General features: G+C 40.5%; 1 protein-coding gene and 1 long non-coding RNA gene across 2 annotated transcripts in view; one reads left to right on the forward strand and one right to left on the reverse strand.

Moving 5' to 3' along the window:
* LOC139265349 (transient receptor potential cation channel subfamily V member 5-like) overlaps nt 1-16,317 on the forward strand; it is a 176,795-nt gene extending 160,478 nt beyond the window's left edge. The window contains exons 13-15 of the mRNA XM_070882323.1: nt 2,765-3,033; nt 7,750-7,859; nt 16,143-16,317. Coding sequence (XP_070738424.1) covers nt 2,765-3,033; nt 7,750-7,859; nt 16,143-16,317 — 554 coding nt within the window. The remainder of the gene's footprint in view (nt 1-2,764; nt 3,034-7,749; nt 7,860-16,142) is intronic.
* LOC139265350 (uncharacterized) overlaps nt 1-22,436 on the reverse strand; it is a 28,147-nt gene extending 5,711 nt beyond the window's left edge. The window contains exon 1 of the long non-coding RNA XR_011593538.1: nt 22,299-22,436. This is a non-coding gene — a long non-coding RNA (uncharacterized lncRNA). The remainder of the gene's footprint in view (nt 1-22,298) is intronic.
* Nucleotides 22,437-23,021: the final 585 nt, after the last annotated feature.

Consider the following 23,021-nt stretch of genomic DNA (forward strand, 5'->3'; position numbering starts at 1 on the left):
GATGTACTGTAACACTGCAAATTGGAAATGAAAACTGAAAATGCTGGGAATACACAGCACATCCATCAGCATTTGTAAAGAGAAAAGACACATTAACATTTTGGATCTAATCCTTCATTAAAGTAGAAAACTGGCAAATAGCACTGATCAAAACAAAAGAGGGATGGGGAGGGATTGACCCGCATTTTCCCGTGCCTACTGGTGCGTACATATTTGTAAGGGCCCCGCATGTTCCGGGTTTTCACGTGTGAAGGATATGCGCGAAAACCCATAATTTGCGATCTGTCAAGAATCTGCTTGACAGATCGTAGCCATCCCCAGGAAAAGGGCATTTGTGGGTGTACAGTTGAGCTATTTGCCCAACTACTGCCCAGCAAACGCCCAAATTTCTTATGCCTGGTAAAATCAGATGTAGGCCTGCTTTTAACATAAGAACATAAGAACAAAAGAAATAGGAGTGGGAGTAGGCCATTTGGCCCCTCGAGCCTGCTCCACCATTCAGTAAGACCATGGCTGATCTGATCTTGACCTCAACTCCACTTCCCTGCCCGCTCCCCATATCCATTGACTCTCTTATCATTCAAAAATGACTCAGCCTCCACAGCTCTCTGGGGTAGATAATTCCAAAGATTCACAACCCTCTGGGAGAAGAAATTATTCCTCATCTCCGTTTTAAATGGGTGACTCCTTATTCTGAAACTATGCCCCCTAGTTCTAGATTCCCCCATGAGGGGAAACATCCTCTCTGCAGTGTAAGAATTGAAATGAATATTTTTTTTTAAATCAATTATTTATACATTGAAACAGCTGTAAAATAAGTTAAGGTTACTTTTAGCCCCTTTAAAACATTTTATTTTTCAAAAAATGTAATATTTGTTTTAAATGTTCAATTAAATTGTATTTTAATCAATTTTAAATATGTAATGTTTTTATTTATTTGGTATGTAAATGTGCTTTTTATGTGATCCCCATTTATGCTTAACCCCAGCATGAACGGGGATCCCTTCTTTCATAGGTTGGGCCAACCCATGTGATCCCAGGGACGGTTGTGAACCGTCTGCTCCCCTGGGATACGTGCGGCTCTATGCATGTCTACACATTGAGGCCCAGGAGCACAAGTCTCCATGGATCCAGGATCATCAGAGGCATCTGCCTGCAGGAAGTCTCAGTCTGAAAATTCAGGCCCAATAGGTTGAATAGATTTTATTATAAAGTTGAAAATTGATGTAGGAAGTATGATCATTTTAGTAAGGCAATGAAAAGACTATAAAAGAACAAAAAGTGAGAAAATAACTGATGAGATAAACTGGAAATGCTGGGAATCTGAAGTAAAAACATAAACTGAAGCTGCCTCTACATTACTCCCCCTCCAATCTGGACACTGCTGCCTACAAGCCAGACTCCAGATCCTTGCGGCTATATTTGACCACTTCCAGCTGTACAAGGTTATCTATTCAATTCATTGCCTCTCTTTAGCTTCTCCCTTTTTTATTTTTGATGTAAATAAGTGGCTGGCAAGCTGATATAAAAATAATAATTGCATTTTCTTAAGTAACTGGGAATATTTTCAGGACAACTAAGTCGCTCGTGTAGGAGATGCAGGCCGCGCTTAAACAATGCAGAAACAGTGAAACTAGCGAGGAACACTGAGGCAGCTATCGAAAATAATTTAATCTAGTTAAGTGGAAGGTGGACAGGGACGAAACTGGATCCAAGATGAGAATGATGGTAGCACAGAAGGTAGCAAATGGGTGGCTAATGTGATTTGCCTGAATGAAGCCGTCGGAAGTCTCCATCAACTGTTTGCATTTTTCTTGGTCTCCTTGCATAGGAGGGTGAGGAAGCCATGTGTAAGGGAAAATGGGAAGGCTTCTCCTCCCACAAGCGGGCCCCCTGATATAGGGGGTCGACGCTCACCCCAATCCGCATAACAGCCCCCGGAGTTAGCAGGCAGAGACAAATGGCAAGGTATAACGATCTTTTATTACGAACGTCCAGGAACACCTCTCATCACAGCCGCCTGTGAGTGGAGATGCTCCCCGAACAGCACAATCACACAACTCTTATACATTTCAAAAACCCCTCCGTTCCCTGGTAAGACCTCCCTAGATCTCTAATTGGACTATCTTATCAGTGCTACTTCTCTAATTGGACTACCTTATTAGTGCTACTTTGGATTGACAGGCCAAGACCCTCGTGACCACCTTAGGCTGTGACTAGAATGACTTCATTAGGTCAGAATTTGTTGATTCTCCTTGATGCCCGTGAGTCTGCCTCGAGCCTCTTCGCAAGGTCTTATCAATGTCTGTTTAGGTTCTCACATCATATCCTGTCGGAATATTATTGAATTAATAACTTCTGGAGCCTTGGTACTGGAATGTACAAGGCCAAGGAGAGGCCTTTTACCTCCTTATGGGTCGGTGCAGGAACCAACACTTTAACCCTTGTCCCACTAGTGCCCCTAATGCCAAATTTTTCTTTTACACCATGAATGGAGAGTTGAGGAAGAGATGTGCTGGCTTTCACTCAGGGATTTTCTGGCCTAGTTGATCAGGTCAGTGCCTGTTGCTGACGTACAAATGAGGGAAACTCTCCTTGATCCTGGAAGTCCAGCAGTGGAGGTTCCCAGCAGGTGCATCACAGCATTTATTGACAACGTTCTGTCCACTGTGTATTTCCAGCATTTTCTCTGTTTATTTCAGGAATTCTGTTGGTTTAATTTTTTTTATCTTTTAATGATTTGTTTATTTTTGAAACACCATAGGTTTCGATGTTCACTTTCAAACCTTGGATCCAAACACTTATTTGTACTTCAGGGATTTTACCATCACTATTTTCACATTGTTTCAGCTGATGATGGGTCTCACTGAACTTCCAGGTCCACCTGACATCAAGATCCCTGACATTATCATTGTCCTTTATATGGTGTACATGTGTTTTGGCTTTGTGCTTCTCCTGAATCTTTTCATTGCTTTAATGGGTGATACTCATTATCGAGTCGTCAGTGAACGAAAATCATTGTGGAAAGCTCAGGTAGTGAATTATTTTACTTTTTCAGTTTGTTTTTAGTCCTATTTAAAAAAATTACATTTTTGTTGTGTAATAACATGCATTGAATGTAAGATTAACTGTGGCAGGTAAATTTAGGACTGATGTCAGAAAATTCATCACACAAAGAACATATCAATGTATGGAATAGACTTACAGCAATGGTCAAGGAGACAAAAAACCTGTAATCTGTTAAGAGACAATTGGATGCTATAATGGGAGAACTTATGGATGAATTTGCTGAATGGCCACCCTCATCCATAATTAACTTGTGAAGTCATTCAGACCATCTCGAAAATTGACAAATACATTCTAAATGAATATTGATGGTTTCAGATCACTTGTGTTCAGGGACAGGTCAACTTTCCCTGTTAAGGCAGCATTTCAAATGAGATACATGTGGATGAATACAAAATGATATTTTCTAATAATCTTTGAAATAATGGTTGGAGACAATGCAGTAGAGTATTATTTTTTATTTGTTTATTTAACATTTCCTTGCCTTAGCACAGCAAGCCAAATAATAAGATTCTGTTTATATTAATGCTGTCACTTCAGTTCCAACTTTCTACAACAACTCATAACAATTCTTCATCTGCTTAATTGTTGCCTTTCTGCTGAAAGATTTGTTGTTTGTGTCACCTTTCATGAAAAAATTTGAAACAGCTGGCTGCTATGGCACATTTTGTCTAGAAATCCAATCTGGCGCATGGGTCGCTGACTACCCATGCCAGTTACTACCAAGACAGATAGCATGCAATATCTGCCTGTTAATTAAACAATTCATGCATGTAGCAATGCTATTCATTGACTCAATGTCGATCAGGGTTTGCAATCAGGAGTCCTCTTAATAACAAAAACAACTTGTATTTATATAGCGCCTTTAACATAGTAAAAAGTTCCAAGGGGCTTCGCAGGAGTATTACAAGACAAAAACAAAATTGACACTGAGCCACATAAGGAGAAATTAGGGCAGATGAACAAAAGCTTGGTTGAAGAGGTAGGTTTTAAGGAGTGTCTTAAAGGAGGAAAGAGAGATAGGGAGGCAGAGAGGTTTAGGGAGGGAATCCCAGAGCTTAGGGTCTAGGCAACTGAAGGCATGGCCAACAATAGTTGAGCGATTATAATCAGGGATGCCCCAGAGGGTTGAATTAGAGTAGCGAAAATATCTCAAGGGCTTGTGGGGCTGGAGGAGATTATAGAGATAGGGAGGAATGAGGCCATGGAGGGATTTGAAAACAAGGATGAGAATTTTAAAATTGAGGTGTTGCTTAACTGGGAGCCAATGTAGGTCAGTGAGTTCAGGGGTGATAGGTGAACAGGACTTGGGATATGGGCAGCCGAGTTTACATAGGTAGAACGTGAGAGGCCAGCCAGGAGTGTGTTGGAATAGTCAGGTCTAGAGGTAAAAAAGGCCTGGTTGAGGGTTTTAGCACCCTTCCTTAAAGGGGAGGAGCATTCTGGCTGCAGGGACACAAAAAGAAATTGCTGAGAAAATGGCTGAAGGAGAGCGAGCATGGGCAACAAGGTTCTCTGATGCTGCACTGGAGGTCTTGGTGGAAGCAGTGGAAAGGAGGGATATCCTTTCCCCCCATGGGGTAGGAAGCTCTCCAGACATCTACTCAGGAGGCAGTAGGAGGAGATTGTGGAGTACATCAATGCCAGAAGCATTGCTCCAAGAGCAGGGCTGCAATGAAGGAAGAAATTCAATGATTTAACTCGAGTTATTAAGGTGAAAATACTGCTAAAATAATTTCAGATCACACCAGCACTACTCACCGCCTCATTAATTAAAAAACTCACAGCACTCACAACAATGCCCTCCTCCACTACCCTACACTGTCCTGCAATCACTTCACTAAACATTCTTCTCCTCATGCTCACACATTCACCAATATTACAACTCTCACTTACCCTCAACTCCCATCACACACAGACACACTATCAGCAATTCCAACATGACAGCCACATTCTCCAATCACCTCAAGAATCTCAGTAACCCGCTTCACTCTTTCTTGCAGGAGAAAGTCACACACAATACAAGGCAACAAGCTGCCATTGGATGGGCTAAGAGCCCGTTTGCTCACACTCTTCCATGTACCCCCCACACCGCCGAAGAGAGCATCCTGGTAGACCTGGAAAGAGGCAGAGCAGAGGCCACTGGTGACATTGGAGGAGAAGTTGCATAGGGTTTCTTTATACCTAATCCTTTTCGTCTCTTCTGACTTTCTCCCTCTCATCACACAGTCTGCATGACAAGTTGCAGACGATTTCAGCACTCACTTCTTTCTTTCTGCTATCCCTCACTCCACAGGCTAATCCTGGTCCCTTTCTTTCATTTCATCTGCTGAGAATGTCAATGCCCCTCAGCCAGTAGAGAAAGAGGAACACGGTGTCCCTGAAGAAGCACCGACTTGATTTGACTCTCGCAAGCACCAGCTCAGATACTGACACCACGCAGACTTTCGAATCTATGTTAGAGCAGAGAACTGCAGGTGGTGACTTGCTGGGCACAAGTGCGCAGGAGCAGGGGCGTTGCATACTAGTTCTACCGAAGGCGGCTCATGGTCACACACCGGGAAATGCTTGCTGCACTGCGCAGCCTGCTTGAGAGCGTGCACACAATGCAGTGCATGCTGCGGTCATTCTCAGTCCAATTTGGCAAACGCGACAGAAACAGGCATCAAGCCCTGATTTGCATATGGAATGGGGCTGACGCCAGCTTCAGGTGTGTGCCCTGGATGCCTATTGAGCAGCCCTAACCAATATATTGGGTGGCTCACTTCTGGCATAGAATGATCACACCGCCAGCCATATTGGATCCTTCGGCACACGTTTTATGCTTGTCCCCAAGTTCTCAATTTGGATAAGTTGGGTTTGCCCCTGTGGGGAAGAGATGCACAGGTTGCATCAGGCAACCAGATACCCATCTAGAATACCTTGTACATTTCTGGTTAACTAATGATAGGACGATATAATTCCCTTGCAAGGACATACAGATAAACACTCAAGATGATTCTGGGTCGAGGCCATCTAATTTAGGAGAAAATGCTGAAGTTGGGCTTTTACTCTTTAGAAAAGAGAAAATTTGGAAGAGATATAATAAAAATTCTTAAGATTATGAACTTGAACACAATTGATCCAGAACATTTCTCAGTATGGTGAATGGTTCAAATACAAAGGACACCATTTAAAAATGAGAACGTTAGGAATAAGAAAGGAAATCTGACAGAATCTTTATTCATAAAAGGTGGAACAAGTTACCAGAAAAACCCAGTAAAGCAAGTAGAATAAATAGCCTCACCCAGCAATTAGTGTGCTTTTGTGAGCGAAGCGATTACCATATATTTGGTAAGAAGATCAGTAGGTGAGGTTAAGATGGATCAAAAAGGAACTGGCTGGTTGAACCACAGGGCCTCTTCTTGTTCCTAAAAAATCATATGTTCTCATGTCCATCATCTGGCCTGCAGTCTTCTATAAATCCTACTCCAGATTTAATGGAGCACAAATTAAGTGCACATTCTGTGTTATTCCAAGCAATTCAGAAGTGCTTCCCCCTGGGTTATGAAACTTGTCTTTCATTCTCCAATTTTAGTGCTTTCCTAGTGAAGCCGGAGGGACATATTGCAAGAGGTGGTTGGCTGCACCTATAGTACAAAAGTCTCATGTGACCGCTTCTCAAGACAGTTTGACCCTGGGAGTGAGTTGCTGCTGGTTGCATCTCTGGAGCTTGTGGCTCTACATTCTGGTGTCACCTCCTACATGTGTGGTTCTGAGGGAGAAGGCCAGATATCTGACATGTGCTGCTGTCGAGAGAAATGGCAGTCTCATGTAGATCATCTGCAGCTGTCATCATTGTACTGGGCCCTGGATCTGTTTGTAGATGGCTGGACTAATAGGCTACTCTCAGATCCTGAAGGCCTTGAGTGAAAGCTTGCCCCAAGTACCTGAAAGCCAGTACACAATATGCTGTCTAATTTGTCCCCAACTACCACCACGGCAGCAGTCTGTGCCTCCGTGAAGAAGCAGGCTGGTCCTGGGCAACCTATGAAATGGGAGATTGTCAGAGATTCCAGTTGAAGCTACCACAAGCTCCATTAATGCCTGCAACAAAGGAAAACCTCCATGATGTTCCAACGAATGAGAGCAATCGACACGAATTACAGCTATCTTGTTGCGGCATATCCTTGGAGACTGATCGCAGTGTATGCACAAAGATATGTTGTTCATTGAACATCCTTTTCAAGTGAATACCCATGAGATCTGGGTCCCACATCTTTGAAGCCAGGGGCAGCCTTCTCCACTGCCTTTGCTGGGAATCTATCACATCCTCACCCACTTCTCAACTCAAGAAATTGTCAGCCATTTCTTACTATTTAAAGGCTGCACCAATGCTTTTGACCTTTCCTCACATGCATTAGTTGTGTATTACACAAGAGCTGTGCTGCAGAAATGCTAGAGGGTATTTGAATCAGCTGACCCATGTTTTATGGCAGCGTCAGTGCTGCGGTCGATTGGGGAAGACCAGCATAAATGGTGCCATGCATTTTCGGGCCTAAATATTTTATAGTATCAAGAAGAGTAAATCATAGTGTAACTTAACAACAGAAACTTAAAATTATTTGGATAATGATTCTCCTTTATAATCACAGTTTAAACTATAAAATAATTTAATTACTGAAAAGATTAATGCTGTTTCAGATTGCTGCAACCACTCTTCTACTTGAGAGGAGACTGCCAGCCTGGCTGTGGCCTAGAGCAGGAATCCCAGGAGATCTGTTGGGTCTCAACGTGGAAAAGTGGTACTTAAGGTAAAAATGTACAGCTGTGAGAATAAATGCTTTCTAGAATATTTACTGAATTAAACTGCTTGTTAAGAATTTTTCACCAAAGTAATTTAGTATTTAAAATAAAAAATGTATGAATCTCTCTCACATGCATGCATTTGTTGTTGAAAGCTCTTATTTGTTTCTAGTCATTTCTCTGTCTACTGTTTAACGAATTACCATATTAAACCATTAGCTGTTAATCATGAGTGTACCTCTTTTATAGCCAGTACTTTTGGTGCCAATGCACAATAATAAAATGCAGTGACATCAGCAAATGTAGCATACTGAATTGATACATTGACATATCAGTATCATGGTTTTAAAACAAAATAGCACGGATTTTTTTTTGCAAAAGAATTTCAAAATTCATAACGTGCCCTTTAGGTTTGAATGATTCTACAAAATGCTGCGACAAAACTAAGAAAATACAAATTATTAAAATCAAATTAAACGAACATTTCATCATCTACTCCATGACAAAAAAACTTTTCTTAAAAGTTTCCTGTTAAAATTAACCTATTACCTGCAAGAAAAACTCTAGTTATTAAACTGTTATCAGATGCCCTGAACAGTTCCTAGTTTATAGTCCTAGCAGTAATTTATCACCTAGGTTTAAAAAAAAAACCTCCTCAATATGTCGATCAGATTTATCATGCCTGTTGAAGCCAGCAATGCTGTTACTGTTGATGGCAATTAAACATTTATGGCTGCTGGTATATAGTTATTTTCCATTTGCATTTAGTTCCATCTGTCTGTGATGCCCTGATTTAAGCTCGTTTGTCTCATCTTTCAATTTCAAACTATTTCATGAACTCACATGATTTGATATTTCTATTCATTCCTTCCACATTGCAATGCCTTCCCCAGAGAAGTCAGAAAGTCACAACATCTTGTATCTTACTGGTAAAATTTATCACAGAGTTTTTATTTTCCTTGTCCAGTTCTGGAAAACAATAGAGTTCTGTGACAAGGCTTGCGTTTGAGCGAAAAAGATATCAAGTATGACAGCCTAACTTTTAATGGCCTTGTTACTATTAGTAATTATCAAAGACATTACTCTGCATAACCAAAACCAGCAAATAACATCTCTATGATGGCAGCAGAGCTTAAGCATGCATCATATGGGGAAATCTGCTTTAACCGCTCTTTTTACATGGCTTTATATACTGTATTGCAAATTAAAATTGTCTTTGGTTAGCTGTACCTTTCGAATTTGTAACCAAGGGACAGACAATACACAACATTCTGGAGAATATCCAAAATGTCACAGAGATGGGGTGGGGTAACTTTCAGATTTGGTGGTGGTGTAGACTGGCGGTATTGGATCAGCTGCCCATTACACACCCTGCTCAATTTTACTTTTCATTTACTTCAGTGGAAAGGAAAATCAGGCGGGATGATCAATGGGCAGTCGATCCGAAAGCACCAGTTCCCTATCCATGCCAAAGTTAAATGTTTAACCCCCGAGGTGTCTATGCGAGAGCAGGCAGATTGTTTGATATATGTCAGGATACAGTAGTTTGGTTCTAAGAGGATGAACAATGGGCACTTCATCTGAAAATCAAACATTAAGGATGGTTTCTGTTGCAGTCAGGTGGCAAACCAAATTGTACCACCAGATAGCCGGAAACAGCTGTTCACATCTTACCTACTTACATTTTAAAGTGATTAATATATACATTTCCTGATCATTGAGAAGAATCAGTTTGATCTTCAAGTAAGACTACTTCAACATCAAATAAAAGACAGACGTATAATGGAGCAACAGTGTTTTCATCAGTCATGTGTTGAACTATTGTACTATTATGTAATTCTGTTTCTATGTAGAATCATAAAATCATTACAGTGCAGTAGGAGGTCATTCAGCCTGTGTAGCCTGTGCCGGCTCTCCGCAAATGCAATTCAGCTAGTCCCACTCCCCCGCCCTTTCCCCATAGCCCAGCACAGGTTTTCCTTCAGGTTCTTATCAAATTCTCTTTAGAAAGCCACAACTGAGTCTGCCTCCTCCACCCTTTCAGGCAGTGCATTCCAGATCATAACCACTTGCTGCGTAAAACATTTTTTTCCCATGTCACCTTTGGATCTTCCACCAATCACCTTAAATCTGTGTCGTCTGGTTCTCAACCCTTCCACCAATGGGAACATAAGAACATAAGAACATAAGAATTAGGAACAGGAGTAGGCCATCTAGCCCCTCGAGCCTGCTCCACCATTCAACAAGATCATGGCTGATCTGGCCGTGGACTCAGCTCCACTGACCCGCCCACTCCCCATAACCCTTAATTCCCTTATTGGTTAAAAATCTATCTATCTGTGACCTGAATACATTCAATGAGCTAGCCTCAACTGCTTCCTTGGGCAGAGAATTCCACAGATTCACAACCCTCTGGGAGAAGAAATTCCTTCTCAACTCGGTTTTAAATTGGCTCCCCCCGTATTTTGAGGCTGTGCCCCCTAGTTCTAGTCTCCCTGACCAGTGGAAACAACCTCTCTGCCTCTATCTTGTCTATCCCTTTCATTATTTTAAATGTTTCTATAAGATCACACCTCATCCTTCTGAACTACAACGAGTAAAGACCCAGTCTACTCAATCTATCATCATAAGGTAACCCCCTCATCTCCGGAATCAGCCTAGTGAATCGTCTCTGCACCCCCTCCAAAGCTAGTATATCCTTCCTTAAGTAAGGTGACCAAAACTGCACGTAGTACTCCAGGTGCGGCCTCACCAATACCCTATACAGTTGCAGAAGGACTTCCCTGCTTTTGTACTCCATCCCCCTCGCAATGAAGGCCAACATTCTATTCGCCTTCCTGCTTACCTGCTGCACCTGCAAACTAACTTTTTGGGATTCATGCACAAGGATCCCCAGGTCCCTCTGCACCACAGCATATTGTAATTTCTCCCCATTCAAATAATATTCCCCATTACTGTTTTTTTTCCCCCAAGGTGGATGACCTCACACTTTCCGACATTGTATTCCATCTGCCAAACCTTAGCCCATTCGCTTAACCTATCTAAATCTCTTTGCAGCCTCTCTGTGTCCTCTGCACAACCCGCTTTCCCACTAATCTTTGTGTCATCTGCAAATTTTGTTACACTACACTCTGTCTCCTCTTCCAGGTCATCTATGTATATTGTAAACAGTTGTGGTCCCAGCACCGATCCCTGTGGCACACCACTAACCACCGATTTCCAACCCGAAAAGGACCCATTTATCCAGACTCTCTGCTTTCTGTTAGCCAGCCAATTCTCTATCCATGCTAATACATTTCCTCTGACTCCGCGTACCTTTATCTTCTGCAGTAACCTTTTGTATGGCACCTTATCGAATGCCTTTTGAAAATCTAAATACACCACATCCATCGGTACACCTCTATCCACCATGCTCGTTATATCCTCAAAGAATTCCAGTAAATTAATTAAACATGATTTCTCCTTCATTGCACTATTGATTGCACTATTCCTATCTAGATGTCCCGCTATTTCTTCCTTAATGATAGTTTCAAGCATTTTCCCCACTACAGATGTTAAACTAAGGTCTATAGTTACCTGCCTTTTGTCTGCCTCTTTTTTTAAACAGAGGCGTTACATTAGCTGCTTTCCAATCTGCTGGTACCTCCCCAGAGTCCAGAGAATTTTGGTAGATTATAACGAATGCATCTGCTATAACCTCCGCCATCTCTTTTAATACCTTGGGATGCATTTCATCAGGACCAGGGGACTTGTCTACCTTGAGTCCCATTAGCTTGTCCAGCACTACCCTCCTAGTGATAGTGATTGTCTCAAGGTCCTCCCTTCCCACATTCCTGTGACCAGCAATTTCTGGCATGGTTTTTGTGTCTTCCACTGTGAAGACCGAATCAAAATAATTGTTTAAGGTCTCAGCCATTTCCACATTTCCCATTATTAAATCCCCCTTCTCATCTTCTAAGGGACCAACATTTACTTTAGTCACTCTTTTCCGTTTTGTATATCTGTAAAAGCTTTTACTATCCGTTTTTATGTTTTACGCAAGCTTACCTTCGTAATCTATCTTTCCTTTCTCTAGTTTATCTCTATTCTGTCTAGACCCCTCATGATTTTGAACACCTCTATCAAATCTCCTCTTAATCTTCTCTGCTCCAAGGAGAACAACCCCCAGCTTCTCCAGTCTATCAATGTAACTTTATTCCTTCATCCTTGAAATCATTCTTGTAAATCTTTTCTGCACCCTCTCTAAAGCCTTCACATCCTTCCTAAAGTACGGTGCCCAGAATTGGACACAATACTCCAATTGTTGCCGCACCAATGTTTTATAAAGGTTCATCACAACTTCCTTGCTTTTGTACTCTATGGCTTTGTTTATAAAACCCAGGATCCCGTATGCTTTTTTAACTGCTTTCTCAACCTGCCCTGCCACCTTCAGCAATTTATGCACATATACCCCCAGGTCTCTCTATTCCTGCACCCCCTGTAGAATTGTAATTATCTTACTTGTAAGTACATTTTATTATTAGCTTTAACCTAAACATAATGGCCTAAAAATATCAGCTCAAGAAAGGCACGGCTAGAAAATACTCAGCAGGTCAGGTAGCATCTGAGGAGAGAGAAGCAGAGTTAACATTTCAGGTCAATGACTTTTTATCAAATCTTAAAATCATTCCAAATCTTAAGGAACTTGGCAATGCAGATGGTTTATTGACAGCATTTGAATTCTTATCAAGCCACCACAGGTATGATAGAAAATTTGGGGTATAAAGACTGATATCAGCATTTAACGGTAAAGTGATTACAGTATTTTTGCAACTAGATCACTGTACAGTGCAAATTACAATGTTGTAAAGAATGATCCTTGTTGTTTTGATTTGATGCCAGAAGTGTATAGACATTAAGTTTGAATTTAGAGAAAGCTCAGAGTAGTTAAAATTGTGGTTGGGGTGAAATTGTGACATTTTATGATGAAATATGCAAATTTACTTTAAGGAATCATTTTCTGGAAATGGTGCTGGATAAGTTAAGGATACGGTTGCTTGACCAATGCACAGAACCGCAGGATACATGAATGAGTCAACCAATCATATTGCAGCCTAACAAGTACAAGAAGGTGACGACGGGGTGGGAGAACAGAGGTCTCACACCAGTTGACTAGGAAGCAACTCACCGATTCAGATTATCAGCCGCCACCGCACCTGTCTGTAATGGTGCAGCCCAGCAGAGCACAGAGGAAATGAAATGTTACAGATGCAAACAGTGCTGGTCCAAAAGGGAATCCAGGGCACAAAGTGCTGCTGAGACATGTGATAGCCAGAATCTGTGTGGTGGCACTTAATTCATTGAATTTGGTGCAATGCTAGTACCGGAGCATTATGAATAAGTGGCCAACAGAAGATTTGTGTGATATGGTGTGTAGTGTGATATGGTGTGTAGTGTGATTATGGGCCAAAAATTGCAGTTGGAGGCTTCCCGCAGGCGGATACCGCCGACCGAATATTTTTTTACAAAAGTACCTGATGTTCCCGGAGGAACGAACACTTGCGCACCGAGGCCTAGATGCGCAGCCCAGCACATAGATTCACGTATTCCAGGAGCGTATGCGCATCTTGGGATCACGTGGACCTGGACCACCAATCACAATGTCATTCATAGTAATGGGAACTCCGAGCTCCCATTACTATCAATGAAAATACCCCTAAAATCAAATAAAACACAAACATAAATTAAAAAAACACTTCAATTTTTTAAAATTAATAGAAATTGCATTAAATTAAAGGTTTGAAAAAAACTTAATTTTTTGAATTAAAAAAAATGTTTTAATAGTGTTAAAAATAAACTTACCTTCATAGACAGTGTTTTTAATGTAAAATTAATAACATTTATTTTTTTCTATCTATTAAGGTGTAAGCGTTTGAAGGACATTCGCTGGGCAAGAATTTGGCAAATAGCCGAAATCTCTGCCCGCGAAGGCCCTTCTCCCCGAGATGCATGCGATTTTGACAGATCGCAAGTTCCAGGTTCAGGCTAAACCTGGAACTTGAGGGGCCTTTTCGGGTATGTGCGCACATCATACGCACCTGGAGAGGCCGAAATTTCAGGGCCATTTTATACACGCAATTGGTACAGAGTGATCAGTTTCTAGAGGGTAGGGGTGCCCATATTCATAATATTCTGGGTATAAAAGGTGGCATGCGTTTTCATTATGGACAGGTGAAAAAGACGTGAGGTTTTTAGTAACATTGCAGTATGATACACTGTTATGGAATTGTTTAAACTTTAATACATCTGTAGCCCTTACAGTGAATGGGATGCAGACTGGATCTGGAAAACAGAGCCAAATCAATGAGCCAGTTGCAGTGGATAAGGTTTTCACCAGCCTCAACAAGGTTGGGAATCAAACTTTCTGAGGCAAGGGACCTGCTGCATTAATTTAGAACACAGTGCAGGTAATTAGAGTAGCAGCAAGTCATCTGAATGGTGTCACTCTGTCCAGAGTTGTCTTGTTAATGTGAGTCAAGCAGGAGTGGTAGACATTCAGGATGTTCATTCTGTACGAGTAACCATGTACAGATCATTGACCTTGCAGAGCAGTCTGAGCTCAGAGTCATTTTATCCTGAGACAAATCAGGCAGATGAAGAAAAGGTTTTGTGGGGAGGGTAAAGAGAGACTAGAACAGGCTTTAGTTCAAGTTACAGTGAGTGTTGCTAAAATAGGTATTGGATTTTTCTTTAAGACAAAATTAGAGATGTTTTTGGAAAAATGATATTCCAATCTATCTCCGATTCTCATGACAAGTAACAGGGATGGTTAGAAACATAGAAACATAGAAATTTACAGCGCAGAAGGAGGCCATTTCAGCCCATCGTGTCCTTGCCGGCCGACAAAGAGCCGCACGGCCTTTCGTCAGCAGCCCTAAAGGTTACATGTAAACCTATGAACAATGATGGAAAGGCAAAGAGCACCCAGCCCAAACAGTCCGCCTCACACAATTGCAACACCCCTTATACTGAAAACATCTACACTCCACCCCAACCGGAGCCATGTGGGAGAGACAAAAAACAGATAAAAACCCAGGCCAATTTAGGGAGAAAAAAAATCAGGGAAAATTCCTCTCCAACCCATCCAGGCAATCGAAACTAGTCCAGGAGATCACCCTGGCTGTATTCTATTTCCTGCAGTACTTACCATTATATCTGCGCCGTCCAACAAAAGGTCATCCAGTCTAATCCCAATTACCAGCTGGGAATGAGATAAAGGAGGAGAGAGATTGGGGAAAGAAAGAGACAAAGAGAGGCAATGAGAAAAATAGGGAAAGGGGGAGAGAAAATGAGCGCGAAAGGGGAAAAACAGATTGACTGATGCAAGAGGAGATTAAATGAGAGTAACAGAATGAATGAGAGAGGGGATGATTAAGAGGACAGATGGAATGAGAGATGAATAGATATAAGGAGAGAGAAAAAGGAATGAGGGAAATAGAAAAGGGCAATTTTGAGGGATTCCGTGAAATAGGGACAGAGTGGGAAAATAGGAGTAAGATGATAAGAGATAAAGAATGGGAATAGGGGAATGAGAAAATTCAGGTGAGGTGTCAAGAAATAGTTGGAAACCAAGCATAATTTAACAATTAGTTTTGGCCTGAACATATGGTTTGACAATACAGTTTTCACTGTTTCGCCGTGGACAGGAGCATCCTATATGTTTCTAGTATATTACTAGTAAGATGAAAGAGTAATTGTTAGTCTTGTGGTATGCTATCACATTCATGACTTGCATAAGGATCCAAATTTCAGTTTTAGGTTTGCTTATGGAAACTGCCATTTTGCTGTGAACTTGAGAAACAAAGCCAAATTGAAATAATCCCTTCTGGCATCTAAAAAACCAGAAACAAAAAAAATGCCTGACAACCTGTGCTGCATCGAAAAGAAGTGTCATATGTTTATCTGTATAAAGGAGGTGGAAGACAACAAAAATGTGTGAAGATGTGTTTTGAGCTTATTGGAGGTAGCATTGAGGGAACTACTACCTCTTCCTCAGGTGTAACACAATGACTGGAAAAATAGAATTTTCTTGACATGGCCTTAAATGATCAATATTTATCATGAATGAAAAAGTCACATGAAACGTAAGCAAATTCTTAGAGGCAGCTCACAAATTTTGGAGTGCTGAATCCCAACTGTGGCATATAGAAAAGATCTGAATGTTTGGGTACTTTAGTAATCATAAAATTACGTTATGCATTCCTCTTTCGCAATCTGTATCTTAATGTAGATTACTCAATTTTACTTTAAAGGGTGGAAGAAAGAAGTGACTACCAAAAGGCGAGGAAGAAGTCTGAAAATGAAGAGAAAGAAAATATATCCCACCCAAGAAAAAACAGAAGCGCCTATCGTTGGAAACTCATCCATAAAAACATTTCAAAAAGTCTTAAAAAGAATGATGATGCATGTGATATGACTACTTTGTAAACTTTGATCACTGTAACACTACAGGTATTGGTTTTCAGGATCAATTGCTTTCCTGAACGTTATTAAGCCAGGCTTAATCCATTTCTTCAAGACCAATATCTGGTTAGACAGTGGACAGCTCTTTCTCAGGTGTAATGTACTCACATTAAAAGAAACATTTAAAATTTCAGTGAAGCTGAATTTCAACAGATCAATTAAAATTCTAAATGTTTTTGAATGTGATAAAGCCTATGCTACAATTTAGACAACACGATATGGATGTTATTAGATATTAGATCATTTGTACATTAAGATTGGATAGCCGCTTTAATAGACACCCAGAATCAATATTAACAAATGTAACTAGAAAATCTTTTGTCATTTGCAAAATAGAGTATTGCAAAGTGGGACCTAATATTAATTGACTGCAGTAGAAATATTTCAAAGAAATAAGACTACAATAATACAAAAAGAGTCAAATTTAAAACAAGACTAAGTGGGCGTTTGATGTGCATACACAAATTATAGCAGTTTTGTTGTAACAGTTTCTAGATGGAATCTTTAAACTCTGATGACAAAACAGCTTTCAGGATGAAGTTACTATCACGCAGTTTCTAAATGATCTGTGAAATATAATACAGGATGTTACTGAACACAGAACAAGAATGAAAGTTTTTTTATATAAAATGTAAGTAAATGGAAAATGATAATCTTATACAGTATTTTAATATAAGGTACAAAATGCTACTGTATTCGAAGGGGTAACACTGCTGCTGACTATTGTAACACTATGTACCAAAATAAACCTCAAACAAGATTTTACTGAAAGAATGAAGAAGTATACAGTGGCTCTGTATCAATAACAAGTTGCAGAAAATTCAAACAGAAAATGTGTGAACATTTTGATAGCTGCAAAGTAAAATATTATGTTCAACGACTCAAATGTTTGAATACAGTAAGCATAGACATGAATCAAGAAAAAGACAATAATTATTTTACATTGTTTCATTCTGTGCTAAAATGTTCTTCAATCTGATTAAACCTACAGTATGACTTGCACAACTGAGCAATGGGCAATGGGAGTAATTCAGGTAGGCTATGACAATTCTAAATACACTGAGATTCTATGGCTGCTTTTCTGAACAGTGCTTTCTTTGCCATAGTCAGTAATATGAAGCATTGCAGATTTTGATGTCTTGCAGAGTGATGGACAATTGGAATGGATGTGGTGTGGAAACAAAAAAATTAGAATCATTGAGAGACAGATTGAAGCTGTTATGGTGTCTGTAGGCTTTATTTTCTATATAAATTATCTATGATCAGCTGAATGGCTTTCCCCAACCCTGTGTATCTTACTTTTTTCTTATGTCCTTTTTCCTTGCTTCATGTATAAATTTTAATTACATTGTAATCATATTACAATCAGAAGCATCAGTTGTCAGGCAGAAAGAAAATTGTTAATTTTCCAAAAGTGTTTGCAAACTGCTCCATTCCATACTTTTAATTGGGAGAAATAGATAGATTTTTCTATAGTAAACAATAATTACACTTTAGTGGTTGTAACCCTGTGGTGTGGCAGGTTACTATACCAATGCTCTTTGCCACATAGTTATAAGATATGACTCCAAATTCAAATTCACAATTAAACGGACTTAATTCAAATTATTTTGCTTATCTAATCCAATGGCTTGGTTGTCACTTTGGTTATCAAAGAACGAATATTAAATATGTAGTTCATGAAAACTGGTTAGTACAGTTGGGAACTGCTTTGTATAGTTCCACGTCTTCAATTCTCTTCCACTAGGATAATGCCAAAGTTTTTTTAATATTTGGAACCAAAAGCTTCAAAATCATTTACATAAATGAATGTGCTTGCTTAAATTATATTCCACTTTTTTGTCTCATATCCTTTATGACATCATGCTTTAGTCCCTGACTGAGTGGACGAGCAGACGGAGCTTGTGTGGTGGAGATTTATCAGCATGGATTCGTATCTTATCACTATGTGGCAAAGAGCATTGGTATAGTAACCTGCCACACCACAGGGTGTAAAGTGTAATTATTGTTTACTATAGAAAAATCCATCTATTTCTCCCAATTAAAAGTATGGTATGGAGCAGTTTGCAAACACTTTGGAAAATTAACAATTTTCTTTCTGCCTGACAATTGATGCTTCTGGTTGTAATATGATTACAATATAATTAAAATTTATACATGAAGCAAGGAAAAAGGACATAAGAAAAAAGTAAGATAAATAGGGTTGGGGAAAGCCATTCAGCTGATCATAGATAATTTATATAGAAAATAAAGCCTACAGACACCATAACAGCTTCAATCTGTCTCTCAATGATTCTAATTTTTTTGTTTCCACCACCACATCCATTCCAATTGTCCATCACTCTTTGCAAGAAGAACTTCTCAATATTTGCCCTTTAACAGTTGGAACTGGTGCCTTCCTATCCTACTGTCATGGTTTAACTTGTTATAGTGCTCAAGATTTTGCTTCTGATTTTTTTTTGTGCTCATCAAGGTAAGGGATGGTGGGGCTGGGGAATGAAACTATTTCCATTTGAAACACCCAGTGGCTGCATCAAGCACTTTCAGACCAGGTATAGCACAGCTGGATGCAGAGTAAAGTGCAACAGTATGCTTCAAACTCAGCCCTTAGAACAGCACTCTCCAATGCACCAATGTCGCACTTTTTCCATTACCCACACCAACCATCTTTCGATCTGTCTAAAGGACATTGCCAAATACAGCCTGTAGTGGCAAATTAGGGGTATTTTGTTCTGTAGGTCCATGGTAATTAGCAGCTAGATTGAGATTACCCAAAATTATTTCACATATGAACCTTTACTTGGACAGGTTCGGTGTGTGGGCAAATGCATAGCAGATGCAGTACAATGTGGATAAATGTGAGGTTATCCACTTTGGTGGCAAAAAAAAGAAGGCAGAATATTATCTGAATGGTGGCAGGTTTGGAAAAGGGGAGGTGCAATGAGACCTGGGCGTCATGGTACATCAGTCATTGAAAGTTGGCATGCAGGTACAGCAGCGGCGAAGAAGGCAAATGGTATGTTGGCCTTCATAGCTAGGGGTTTTGAGTATAGGAGCAGGGAGGTCTTACTGCAGTTGTACAGGGCCTTGGTGAGGCCTCACCTGGAATATTGTATTCAGTTTTGGTCTCCTAATCTGAGGAAGAACGTTCTTGCTAATTGAGGGAGTGCAGCGAAGGTTCACCAGACTGAATCCCGGGATGGTAGGACTGACATATGAGGAGAGACTGGATCGACTGGGTCTGTATTCACTGGAGTTTCGAAGGATGAGAGGGGATCTCATAGAAACATATAAAATTCTGACGGGACTGGACAGGTTAGATGCAGGAAGAATGTTCCCGATGCTGGGGAAGTCCAGAACCAGGGAACACAGTCTAAGGATAAGGGGTAAGCCATTTAGGATGGAGATGAGGAGAAACTTCTTCACTCAAGAGTTGTTAACCTGTGGAATTCTCTACCGCAGAGAGTTGTTGATGCCACTTCATTGGATATATTCAAGAGGGAGTTAGATATGGCCCTTACGGCTAAAGGGATCAAGGGGTATGGAGAGAAAGCAAGAAAGGGGTACTGAAGTGAATGATCAGCCATGATCTTATTGAATGGTGGTGCAGGCTTGAAGGGCCGAATGGCCTGCTCCTGCACCTATTTTCTATGTTTCTATGTTTAGCAAGGAGACTGTCATCCCATCAATCTGGGCTCGATTTCACCCAGGTCCCAGAGGTGAAAGGTCAGTGAATAATTTACTGTACCATCCAGTTGCACCAAATTTAGCTTTTCTATATCATTTATCATATATACCTCTATGAGGCCTCGTCTCAGTCAGCTCCATTCAATGCTGAAGACCCAGTTTACTCCAGTCTGCCCTTAGAACTCAATCAGCCCCATGGCTTTTCCCTGTATTGCCTTTAAATCACCTGGCCGTATTAATTCTGCAGAGCATGTACAATCCTCCATCTATAATGGACTCTAGTAGTAGTCTCTAGCCCCTTCGCCCCCAGAAAAACTTAAATTTAGTAAAACTAAATATCATTCATCCAGCTTCACACTCCGCACAGTTCATTCCTGACTGCTGAGTTTCTTAGATATGCGAGGGCTGATGTTCCTGCCCACAAGCAGGGCAGGACAGAAACAGTGCATTCTTGGTGCTCTGTTCCTGTCCAGATCCAGGAGCGTCTGAATTTCTTGTCCAAGGCTAATATGAGGTCCAGCGCAGACCTGTCTTCTGGCAGTGCCTAGGGTCACTAGCAAGGGGAAACGTTTAAGCACAGCTACTGGTTTGAGGGGTCTGCAGCTGTGTTTTGGGTCTCCAAAACTGGGGTCTTCTGGGTGGGGAGTAAAAATGAAGAGTTAAAATTCACTTAATAGAGGCTTCCCCTATCACCAGGGCATCTGGGGTTAAACCATGGTGCCATAAATACACCTGTGCTGGGACACTTAATCCTGCATTCATACAGGACAATGAGTTGGGAGGTTGGGATTACCTTTTCCAACCTCATTAGCAAGGCTACCATGGGTTTAACCATATCTGCACCGCCTCCCCTCCCCCTCTCCCTAACCCATAGATAATGCAGAGTGATGTAAAAGAGGCAGAGACTTAGTAAAGTGGGTCGTCATCCCTTTCCCCTAACCTTTGCAGCTGGGAAATAAGAGTTTCCTGGGATCATTGTCTCAGCAGTCAAGGTATCATTATGCTTTACTGAGCATTTAATCATCTCTCTATATTTGTCCATATAGTTTTTAGTCTTTTCTGGATATTCATCCAGCTTTTGTTAAATATATTAACCAACAGGATTAATCATTAACTCCTCTCGCTAGGAGTCTGTTCCGCATTCTTCTGCTTCTGTGTACATTACAATTTGCTTACCTGAATTTTGAAGAATTCATGCAATAACAAGTTCAAGGTGAATAAATATTAGAAACCTTTAATACCCTAACAACCTGGTTATCAGATTGGCCAAATAGTTAAATGAGAAATTATTTTGTACAATATAATTAGCCAGAAGGGCAGATGTTACAAGTTTGCTATCTCATGTACAAAGAATGTGGAATAAACGACTGACTGTGAACTACTGCCCCATAAACCACCAGCTGTTTAATACAAATCAAATAACTATCCATTTCTTTCAATCTCAGCAACAGTCGCTGTATACATAGCAATTCACTTATCATGATTGTCCCTAAGCATTGGGATATGTGTTTAAGGACAGTCATGGTGAATGAACTGTTGGGGTTACAGGTGGTGCTTCCAATAGTGATGATCATAACAGTCTGGAAACAAAAGCATAACAGAACACTGGCAGGTGTTATAATGATGCTCAACACATAACTTAAACAAGCCACAACAACCACCAACTGAAGTGTAACACACCAAACCTCACCAAGGTCAAATACTAGTACATACCATGCATGTAGACTTCATTGCATCCCATTTGCCGATCATCCACTTGCTGACAGCATCATCATAACATTTGTGACAAGTGACCCTAAGGCTTTGAGTGTGCTACTTCACTGTTTCCACAAAGTGCAACAAAATAAGACCACAACAACAACTTGCATTTATATAGCACTTTTAAGGTGCTAAAACATCCCAAGGTGCTTTACAGGAGTATTATCAAACAAAATTTGGTACCAAGCCACATAAGGACATAGTAGGACATGAGGATCACATTCAGAATTCCACTTATTAAAAGCAAATTTACATGAAAATTGCAGATCTACATCCTAAAATACTGCACAGTAAGGTTCTGAATTTCACTCATGGAAGCACTTATATAAATTGTTTTGTTTCTGGGTCGGTGCCAATTAACCCTTTCACTCCTAAGTTCCGAAAAATTCAACTGGACAGTAATTAGTGACAGTAATTAAATTTTTTCAGTAAAAATGAGACTTGATACATTACAGCATCTGAGCAGTAGTTAAACAAGGCGCAATCAAGGTTTATATTACCCGTTGGGCGCTGGGTAGAAAATGCAATCTGTATGGGTCAACCCCCGTCGGACCTGTCCTCTAGGCTTGCTCATCCACCCACTGTCACACATGTGGGTCCTCCGCCAACCCGAAACACTCCTCAGCTTGCCAGATGGATATTCCCAAACTTCTTGCCAACTGCCTCTACAACCTAAGTGTTTGAAAGACCCTTTCTTCTTCCAAGCAAAGCCTAAAGGGACCAGTTAACCCAATCATTGACTTACATCTGAAACTCCCCTGTCCAATTACAGGGATGCTACATACCTCATGATCCCGCCCACCCGTCAGGTTCTCATCTCATGACACCCTGACATCATCTGTTTTTGACCATCAAGAAACATATCTGTGGTAGTTATGTCAACACAAACAGAACATGTCTTAATTTGTAAAGATATGGTGTCCTTGCCATTTGCCTATGTTTTTATTTCTTTGCACATATCATAACATTCCACATCATGGCAGCCACAGATGACCTTGCTATTTTTGTTCCCACAGACAAGCTGTCTGTTTTTATTAATACGTTTGCTGAGAAGCATTTTAAAATGTTGGTCAAGAATATTAGTCAAGAGGGCCCAACACCATTTTAAAATCTAACCGCTTCTACCCAGGGCATACTACACCAGTTTTAAAAGCATGATTATTCAAGCATCATTGTGCATTGTGTATCAGTTACATAATGATAACAATACAAACTTAAATCTA

The sequence above is a fragment of the Pristiophorus japonicus genome, chromosome 6 (genome assembly GCF_044704955.1).
Source record: "Pristiophorus japonicus isolate sPriJap1 chromosome 6, sPriJap1.hap1, whole genome shotgun sequence".
NCBI classification, from domain to species: Eukaryota; Metazoa; Chordata; class Chondrichthyes; family Pristiophoridae; genus Pristiophorus; species Pristiophorus japonicus.